Source organism: Nicotiana tabacum, chromosome 20 (assembly GCF_000715075.1).
Source record: "Nicotiana tabacum cultivar K326 chromosome 20, ASM71507v2, whole genome shotgun sequence".
In the NCBI taxonomy this organism is placed as follows: domain Eukaryota; kingdom Viridiplantae; phylum Streptophyta; class Magnoliopsida; order Solanales; family Solanaceae; genus Nicotiana; species Nicotiana tabacum.
In genome coordinates, this window is record NC_134099.1 from 19,093,289 (window position 1) to 19,103,936 (window position 10,648).

Sequence of the window (10,648 nt, forward strand, 5' to 3'; positions counted from 1 at the left end):
GATTGTAGTTCATAGGGAAAGATAGGAAAATGTATTCAAAATGGAGAGAGAACGATGTAATAGCTTGGATCCAAATTAAAGGATGTTAAGTCAATAGCAAATTTGATACCGACATGGGTGAATAGGTCCATAATAACTCAAATCATATATTTCTTCAATAATAATTCTATATTCATAAACATGACCTTGCAATAATCTCAAAGTAGTTTTAGAAAGAAACATAATCATGAATATTTGTAGTTTGCTTTAAATTGATACAATCCTTTTAGAATAATCGAGGCGTGTCATGCCAAATAAAATTTCAAAACTCATGGCCCTCATTTAATTAATTTTAATCCTTAGAAATCGAGGCGTGCCATTTAGTTGAATTTTCCATGGCCCTCGCAAACTTGAAAGTGCGTAGTTGCTTTAGGCGCACTATTTTTTTTAAAAAAAAAATTAATTTCCTAAACTCGGGTGTGCATTTTATGTGACCCAAATCCAAATCTCAACAACGTTAGATAAAACGTGTCGTGGACCGCGGGTGCATTTCATGTGACGTGGTTCAATACGTGTTTTATATGACGTTGAATTTTTCAAAAAAAAAAATTAATTAAAAGCGGCTAATAAGTTAAAAATATACCATAGGTTGAAACATGTTTTAAAAATCAGATAATAGGCCAATTGTATTTAAGCGACCGTGCTAGAACCACGGAATCCGGGAATGCCTAACACCTTCTCCCGGGTTAACAGAATTCCCTACTTAGAATTTCTGGTTCGCAGACTTCAAAAGGAAAGTCGAAATTTCCTCGATTTGGGATTTAAAATAAATCGGTGACTTGGGACACCAAATAAACTATCCCAAGAGGCGACTCTGAATTGAATAATTAATCTCATTTCGAATAATGTCACTTAAATTGGAAAAAATCCCTTATATACCTTCGGGTGTGTAAAAAGGAGGTCTACCATATCATAGCTGTGCTTCACGATCGTGAAACATTTTAGACGATCGTGATTAAGGACATCCAGGCAAAACTTAAATATTTTTAAAATGAGGGTTTGAGTCATTTTATAAAATTTTATTTTGGGAGCTCAGTTGGAGGGGTTGCTCTGATGGTAAGCAACCTCCACTTCCAACCAAGAGGTTGTGAGTTCGAGTCTCCCCAAGAGCAAGGTGGGAAGTTCTTGGAGGGAAGGATGTCGGGGGTCAATTTGGAAACAGTCTCTCTACCCCAGGGTAGTGGTAAGGTCTGCGTACACACTACCCTCCCCAGACCCCACTAAGTGGGATTATACTGGGTTGTTGTTGTTGTTGTTGTTGGTTCCAATTTATGTGATACAGGGTAATTTGGTCATTCAAGTTTTGAAGGATATTTTAATAAAATAACATTATCTAAAAGTCTTCACACTTATAATATAGTATATAACTTATAATATAGTATATATTACAAGTATGATGATTATATACGTCAAGAACAAGTTGACTTTAAGCTACAATTGTATCTGGTCATATCACATCAAAACATATGTTTTGTTAGGTTGTTTTCAAATGTGAACTAATTGAAAAGTGTTATCTGCGACCAACAAGGGATGCGATGGATAGATGAGATCCTCCACTCCTAACTAGATGTTCTATTTGAGCATTAGAAATGGAGAAACTTTTGGTAGAGAGCACTCCCCTTTAATGGTCCCTAAATGTACGGTGGGAATCCATATTAGTTTGGCCAGGGAGTAGTGCATGTGGTTATACCCCAGGAAAAAAAAAAAACTGTGTCATTTGTTCTTCTAATGTTAGTTTTGAATTTTCCTATTTAGAACCAAGTTGTTGACAGTTTCTCTTTCTGCTTTCGTTTGTTTCAAGGAACAAGGAAGCAGAAGAGGAGTTGACCAATGGCCAAATGGGCTGTCTTCAGTTATTCGAGACATTTATCTTACTTTAATCTATTAAATCCACATTTGTGTAGCATCTCCTATTGTTTAAACGGAGATCAGACGTAGAACTAAAGCAAATTTAATCTGGTAATCTATTTGTTTGTCCAAACATTTTTCAAATCTGACAATGGATAGACTTTATAGAGTTTGTTTATTTGTAATTGCTGGGCTAAATTAGTCTAAAGATAATTTTAACATGGTGTGACAATATTCACGTTGGGCTAAACTCCCATGATTTTTACTCTGCTTCTTTGTACTGTTCTAGGGCCCTACTAGCAATCCATAATACTTGTCAAAACAGAAATACAACAAGAATTAATCTAACAAGTCATGCATCTATTCACATTCCAAATATATATCGACTCCTCAACATTCTTTCAAAGTTACTAATCTTTTCTTCTTTTCGTCTCAATCTTTTTTCAGATTGCTTCTGCTATAGGCTATAATTTTGTTCCATATAGTAACAACATACCCGGTATATTCTCATACTGGGGGTCTGGGGTAGTGCATACTCAGAACTTACCCCTACCTAGTGAAGGTAATTTCGTTCCATATAGTAGAAGATGAGAAATTGGAACAGGACCTTTCTTGGGTTTATTTATCTTGCTTTCATTTTGAGAATTGAAGCCCGACCTGAATACACTGAAAGAATTTCAGGAAGTGCTGGTGATGTTTTGGAAGATGATCCAGTAGGAAGATTAAAAGTTTGTGTATGAGCTTCCCAGCAAATATAACAAGAAAACCGTGCAGATAGATTCGCGATGCCTCAATCACATGACATGTTTGCAGCGGAGATATATTTGCATTGTTTCCTGTTATCCAGTCCTGTTTGAACCCTTATTCCAGAGGACGCGGATTGGTTTTAATACATCTTATGTAAGCTTCTCGGTTTCACCAATTGCATGACCAGCTTATAAAACTCCTTCAAATCTGTAAAGGAAATAAATAAATTAGTAGGGCGCGATCTCGTAAGTTATGGTTTAAACGAAAATATGATCATTCAAAAAAACATAATTTCATAGCACAAACTGATACTATTTCAATTCGAGTTGAAATGAAGTTGCTTATTCTTTATCTATAATAACAAACATTCATTATTCTTGAAAGACTGGACTATAGAGACGACCATTATAATTTCAGCTTCCAACCATCAGTACTACTGTCATGAATTGAATATATAAAGCTGATTAATTTGGGATATCGTCATATAAAATTATCAGATTATATGTGATCTGCCCTGAGCAGAGAATAGTTAATAGCTATGTGGGCTTCCTAGTTTTAGATTTGGCAAAAGGACTCTTAGATTTATTCCACCTTTGACTGGTAGAGCTGAAACCACCATCATAATTTGATTGATAGTTCTACGGTTCTACCATTTCAAAGTAAAACGTAAGTTCGTGTAACAGGGTGTCAAAGCGAACACTCAATAAGCTAGTGTACAAATATACACGTTTAACTTCAGTTGCATTGGATCAACAACATACCTGTTTTTTTGCTGCTTGGAGATGAAGAGCTCGAAACCAGAAGTTCCCGACATTCCCTCTAATTCTTCCCTGACGGCCTCGGCTGACTTGACAAGTTCTTCATTGCACGATATTATCTCAACTGATTTCAGGGAGGAGGCATCCCCAAAACGAGAAGGGATCTCCTTAAGATATCGACATTTTTTCAATACCAAGTGTTCAAGGCATGGAAAGGCATCATCTGAAGCATTCCATTCTGAAAAAGAAGGATTTTCTAGTTTCAAGAATTTGAGTTGAGGGAATTTTTCATCATTCACTTCCCATACATTGGAGCTAATGGTAACTCCTAATAGCTTGAGTACCTCAAGTTTTGGAAGAGTTGCAACTTCAGTGAGATGTATGTGAAAATTGGACAGTATCAACTTCTTCAAGCTTGATGGGAACTTCAAATGATCGATCAAGGTCAATTTAGTACCGGAAGAGATCTTGAGCGTTTCAAGCTTTGTAAGATTGCTAAATGCAGTAAACGAGCCATCAAATTTGGAAACTTCACATCTCAGTTTCCGAAGATTTGGCGTCTTCTCCAAGATCTTATCGGCATTGTCCACACAAGGAAAACATGCTGAGGAAACAGTTTGCAAATTAACCATTGTCGAGGGGCTATTTGAGAATTCTTGTCCACTATTCAAAGTGAAGAATGCTCGATCATAGATATGAAGATGCCGCAACTTAACCATCTTCCAAATGGTATCTGATAATGATATCCGTCCTCTAAGTCCTTGAACTATCAATGTTTCAAGGTTACGAAGATTGTCAGGGAGTGATAATGCATCTTCTGCAGTCCGAAAAGCAAGATACTTCAAAAGGGTTAATTCTTGTGGGATAGAATCAATCATGGTGAATTCAAAATCTAACACCCTTAGAAACTTGAACCTTTTAAAAGTGTTTGAAACACAGTCTATCGAAGAGAATGCAATATTTCTAGCCTCTCTGAACTGAAAAGATTTCACATGGGAGAAAAACAAACACCATTTTGGAAGATTTTCACTTTGAGAATAAAGGTATAAGCGGCGTGAAGTATTGCACATTGGAAGAAAAAATTGAGAAGGATGTGAACCTCTGTCCCTGTTAATGGAGAAATAGGTATAATTAGAAGGAGCCTTATAGATTGAAAAGGTAAAATTAATTAATGTTTTTATTACCTTATCGTTTCTAAAAAGTTCTCCAACTTCGCTTTCTTCATGCAAAATTCAAGCACCAGGTCATGAATGCGACATGTTTTGATGCTTCCATCAGAGCTCTTTTTAGCAACCATCACTAGATTTCTCCCAACAAGATTCTCCAAGTAAAATTTTGCTATATCCTCAGAAAGCTTCTCCATGTCCGTGTTAATCAAACCCTCGGCTATCCACAACCATGTTAATTTTGAGATTTGAATCTCTCTGTCCTCTGGAAATACTCCCATATATAAAAAACATGGTTTCAAATAATGTGGTAGATTCTGATAACTCAGATCTAGTGTGCCCTCCGATTGAGCCTGAATATTTGGACCTAAGTTTGTTGATACTTGTTCCCAGCAATGTTTTTCCTTCTTCATTCTTGTGAGGATACCTGCTACCAGAATCGTTGAAAGAGGAAGCCCTCCACACTTTTGGGCTATGCTTTTGCCGACAGCCTCTAAGACCAGGGGACATCTTTCTTTGTTGAACACCTTATTCTGTAATAAGGTCCAACTTTCATCAATACTGAAAAATCGAAGCTTATGGGGATCACTAACGTGTTTGGCATAAGATGCAACTTTATAATGCCGAGTTGTTAGAATAATTCTACTTCCTTTGTTATTTTCCGGGAAACATGACTGTAAATCATCCCATGCACTCCTTTTCCAGACATCATCAATGAGGACAAGGTACCTCTTGGGATTTAAAAGTTTCTTAAGCTTGTCTGCTAATTCATTTTCAGCCTCTCTATCAAGTTTAGCTGTATCATCAGTAACATCACGTAGAAGGGCTAGTAACAAGTCCTTCCGTTTATATTCTTGAGAGACACAACAGTGAACACGGATATCAAAATAAGAGACAACTAACTCATCAAAATATAGTTCGTTTGCCAGAGTTGTCTTGCCTAATCCAGGCATTCCAACAATTGAAACGACATCAAGATTTACTGATCCTTTGATTAGTTTGCCTCTTAGTTCGTTCATCACATCCTTGAAGCCCACCATCTCTTCATTCGTGCTTGGATTGCCAGCAAATCGTGAAGAAGTATGTGTAGGGGCAGCATCTGTGATGTTATGCAATACCAAGTCAAACGCAGTATTTTCTTGAACCTCTGCTACCTCTGCCATGAGCACTCTAATATCCTCTCCAATGTTCAAGATCCAGAGAAAAAGACACCAATCAGGAACATCTTTTTTCTTACAAGCATCAAATACATATTCTACCTCATACACCAAACCATTTGTATGTGTTACAAAATGTTGAAGTCCGACTTGTGTTTCTACAACAGCTTGAAAGTACTTGACTTCTTTCTGAATTGTATGAAGTTGGCTCTTGACAGAAACAACTGAATTTGTATAGAGGCTTAGAAACTTCTCCATGTTGTCTAAAATGAAATAAGCAGAGCCCACTCTGTCAATTCCAGACAAGTTGGACTGAAGGAGAAATGTCTTTCTTGTGATGAGATAGATCATTGCTTGCAGATTCTGAATTTGGACTCGGAAATCAAGATCACCATTCTCCTTTTTGTTTAATGAGTAAACAAGAATTCCTGCATCAACAATCACAGAGTCTATATCTTGAAAATGAAATTCAAGGGCCTGTGTTAGTAGATGTGCTCTCAAGAAGTTGAGCATCTCCTTTATTTCTATGCCACTTAAAATGAATGGCAACTCTTCCAAATTGTGTAGGAGAGTCTCCACAAATCCAACTTCACAATCTACCACATACTTAATTTGGATAACGGGATACCATTGTGACTGCTGTAACTTTATAGCTTTCAGGACATCGATATAGATCTTGGAGATGCTTGGCTCAATAGGCTGAATTTTGCTTCGCAGTAGATCAGAAAACAAAGGATAACCCTCATCTGCAGCAGAGTCTCGATATATCTGTTCCATGCTTCGGAGGAGATTAGAAAACAAAGTATATTCTTCAGCTGGGCATCCGTCTGCGTGGCTTGGAAGATACAACCAGGTAACCACTGCTGTGTGCCAGGCCACTTCTAAAACATGAATGAAGAAAGTATGCTGGACCTCAGGCGCTACGCATCTATCTGTAACAAAGATGACAAAACTAAAAAGGAACTTCAACTCCTTCAAAACCTTTTCAACTTGATCCATGAGTCCCTCAACATGAAGGGGTGAACTTGGATCATAAAGTTTCAGTAGATCACTGAGATTCTCTATCACAGTATCAACGAATTCCAAAACAAAATTGGGAATAACAGTAGCATCGTTGTCATCTAAAAGTAGAAATGATACTTCGGAAAAGGAGTATTTAGCTTTTCTGATTTCCAACTTAGTCTGCCAAAACTCTTTTTGCAAGCCGGAGACAGCGTGATACGATTGGTAGATCCCTTCTCTTCTGTAGATCTGGATGAGATCATCTGCAGCACCTTGAAACAGAGCTTGGACTTTTCTTATGAGATCTGGTTCACCTATGACGATCTGCAAGTTGAGAATGATATCCAACAACTTGAAATCCCTTTTAAGGAGCTTGAATTTCCTTTCAAGGCGCTTAAATTCATCAAATGCAAACAGATCTACTTCGAGTGAATCACATTCATCTTTGATCCTCTGCAGAGTTTCAATGGGGATAGATTCATTTGAAGACAGATACTTCTCTGAAAATATAAGTAAAGAATGGCATTCCTCTTCAGTTCGCCAAAGATTGCATTTGAGACGAGGTATAGTTTGCCACAGAGTATCAAGGGAATCAGATTCCTCTGAAAGAAATATATGGAATGAGCTGCATTCATCTTCAGTCTGCTTCAGAGTTTCACGTAGATGAGATAACTTTGACAGATACTTGTCTGAGAACTCAAGGAATGAGCCCCAGTCCTCTTCAATCCTCTGCAGTGTGTCAAGGGAACAAGATCCCTCTGAAAAATGATATCCGCCTAAAACCATACAGAATGAATGACATTCCTCTGCAATCTGTTTCAGAGTTGCAGGATTATAAGTAATAGAACTGTACTTCTGTTCAATCAGCTGCAGCGTTTCAAGGGGATTAGGTATGTCTGAAGACATATCTCCTTTTCTCATTGCAAATACTGTGATAACAGCAGCTGTTGTGGATGAAAATTTTGTTAACTGGAAACTAATAGTTTCAATCTGTCATCTTACTAATCCACATGTAGTTACTTCAAATTTGACCAAGTCATTTTGACAGAAACAACTACCAAAATTAAGATGGTCTCCGCTGTCCCTTCATTATTTTATCAGCCAATTAATTGACAAGTTCATGCATGGATCCTGACCACATAAGTGAAGAGACTTTTGACTTTCCAAATTATAGAGACCCTAAATGAATTTTTATATATGATATATTTTAGTCATTCAAATTTGACCAAGTCACTGAGATCCTCATTGAATTTCTATGACCAAATGAGTGAGACTTACAAGAAAGAGATTAATGGGAGTGAAAATACAAAGGAAAAGGGAGCAAACCAGGAAAAAAAAAAATTTTACCAGTTGAGGAGAAGGTTGAATTGGTGCAGCTCAGAGGAAGTATCCGCTGTTTTCCAGATTCATTCATCCCTCCTCCAAAAAGTAGTATATGTATTTATTGGCCAAATACATAGACAACCCCTTAAACTTGGCTTCACTTGTACCTATTGAACACTCCAACTTTATACCAAATGTGCCACCTCTGCCTCCGCTTCCTGCTTCCCTACCACCATAACACCACTGGACCAACAATCGCCATATGAAAATCACAACCTTCATTGTGAAATTTAAGCTGGAAATGAAGAAAGACAGCACACTACCAATCATACTTAGAATTAACACAAATTATAAGGAATTGACAGCATCCAAAGTCTACCACTTCAATTCCACTAGCTGCTTTAAAATCAGAACAATTCAATATATGCAGTAAACAAATAGTTTCGACATATGTATTTTGACATGTTCAAAGATTATCAAGAGAGGAAGGACGCTGCAATTTTCTAGGTCATCACGTCGGTGGCAGATTTTCCGGTTATCAAATTCAATTGAGCCCATAAAGTAGTCGGACCACCACATCACCCTTCAGTTTTCGGTGCCCCGACTCCCTGCCGCACCCTGGGAGTGACGCCGTCGCAACCCCAACACCCACCTCAGTTTTCTCCGCCAACCGATAACTGTCAAAATAAACCTTAAAGTAAAGTAAAGTAAAGCTTACGACAAAGTCAGTTAGTAGAGTAAGGTGTAACAAATTAGGAGGAAGATGATAGAGAAAGATGTGGTGGTTTAGGAACAATGTTCTTTTTTAAAGAAAACAAAAAGGAAAAATGTGATTTTTGACATGTTCACGCGCTTAGAGAGGGCCGAGAAATACTTTCTTTCATTGTGTTCGTCCGTAACTCATAAGTTTTTAATATTGAACACATTATATTTTTAAAGTTATGAATTTATATTTAGTATTTTTTTTAATTTTAATAAATTTTTACTTCGCATCGAATTATAGATTCAATTGAACCCGTTAATACGTTATGGGTTCAATTGAACCCGTTAACGGCTATCTGCCCCTGGTGTTCAATAGGCACGTCTAGTACCAATTTGGAGTGTTCAATAGGTATATGCTTTTAACTTAAATGTGTCAATAAATATTGGAGTAAGTTTAAGGGGCTTGACTATGTATTTAGCCGTATTTATTTTTTTGAGCTTAACAAAGTTCCAATGTGAATTCGGTGAATTTAACGTGTCAAAATGCTTTAGAAAATGATCTAAAGTTACTTGTGTGATTTTAACTATGATTCGAAATTACTCTCTTATATGTTAGCTTCAAGGTTTCACGTATTAATTTTGATGATAACAAATCAATATAATTATTAATCAAAGAACACTTATTTGTGGTAATCTTATTGTTGCACAAATTTATTCATGAAAGAAGATGCTGGTAAAGATCCAGACAAATATGGGAAAGAGAATATCATGTGAAGAATTTATCAAGGAAGATTATTTTCACAGTTTTAATCTCCAAACGTCATAGAAGGAAGTCAAGTTTCAATTATTGGATGGCTTGCTACAATATCGGAAGAAGAATCTACGAAAATTATGGAAGGAAAGTTTTCCAATATCTTGAAAGGAAAATTACTAAAATTATGGAGAAGATCTATTATTTTGTGGAAGAAAGATATTACAAGGCCAAGGAAGAATATATTTTTTATGGAAAGAAAATATATTATGGTGTAGTAAAATCTATATTATGGAAAGAAATTATTTTCCAAGATCAAGAAAGGAATATTTCTCATATAAAATGGAAGAACATTTACAATGACTTATTGGAAGAAAATAAGGAATATTTTGTGGAAGAATCTTTAAGCAAAGGAACGTGATTATGCACTATGCACTGTTGGAAGGCATATTGGAAGAATGTCCAAAGTTATAAAAAGAAAAAGGATCAAGGAAGATACAGTTGCACCTATTCTCAAATTCTCAGAAGGAAGGAAAATTATGTAATACATGTTTACATTGCATGAATCGTGAAAGGATAGATTGCTATGGAAAGTGACAAACTCACGTCTTTAATTATATATGGGTTCGTCAAGTACAAACGAATAGGTCCAAGATCAAACGTTGTGTATTGAAGAATGAAGACTTCCAAAGAACCAAAATTCTCTATGAATATTAGAAAACACAGACAGTTGAATACTCAAAATATGAGATGCACATCTATTATATTTTGGGAAAAGATATGAGATACAAGGAAAGAATTAAGGAATGAGTTGTAATTAAGAATCTTACACTATTCAATCAGACAAGGAAAGAAAATCATTCAATGCATAATTTGAGGATACTCATCAATTTACCTTATCCAAAGGAAAGCAACAATATCTACTGCTCGCGTCTAATATATGGTATGATAAGTGTCACACTTCCTTTTTACCTACACCCCCGAAAGGTGAGTAAATAAGGGAGTTTTTCCAACTTAAAGTGACAATCGAAACGTGATTATTTATTTAAAGATTCAGAGTCGTCATTTGAGATAATTTATGGTGTCCCAAGCCACCGGTTCAAATCCCGAATCGAGGAAAGAATGACTCTGTATCACAGTCCACGAACCAGAAAT

General features: G+C 36.4%; 1 protein-coding gene across 2 annotated transcripts; it reads right to left on the reverse strand.

The window, feature by feature from the left end:
* Positions 1-2,230: 2,230 nt before the first annotated feature.
* Positions 2,231-8,883, reverse strand: LOC107759247 (putative late blight resistance protein homolog R1A-3). 2 transcript variants are annotated; one of them, XM_016577133.2, is made up of 4 exons: positions 8,065-8,883; positions 4,577-7,661; positions 3,396-4,499; positions 2,231-2,841 (listed from the first exon to the last, which is right to left on the reverse strand). In XM_016577133.2, exons 1-4 carry the CDS (start codon positions 8,129-8,131, stop codon positions 2,823-2,825), a joined length of 4,275 nt encoding a protein of 1,424 aa, XP_016432619.2. In that variant the 5' UTR covers positions 8,132-8,883; the 3' UTR covers positions 2,231-2,822. The 2 variants fall into 2 exon arrangements, with proteins under 2 accessions (XP_016432619.2, XP_075096073.1); XM_075239972.1 differs by having other exon boundaries at positions 4,577-7,530; positions 8,065-8,882.
* Between the last annotated feature and the right edge of the window lie 1,765 nt (positions 8,884-10,648).

Bases quoted from the DNA above. Each gene is read 5' to 3' on its own strand.
- LOC107759247 (XM_016577133.2), bottom strand. From the start codon at position 8,131: ATGAATGAATCTGGAAAACAGCGGATACTTCCTCTGAGCTGCACCAAT. The intron at 7,662-8,064 runs GTAAAATTTTTT...CATCCACAACAG, and splicing joins TTCAACCTTCTCCTCAACTG to CTGCTGTTATCACAGTATTT. The intron at 4,500-4,576 runs GTAATAAAAACA...CTCCATTAACAG, and splicing joins AACTTTTTAGAAACGATAAG to GGACAGAGGTTCACATCCTT.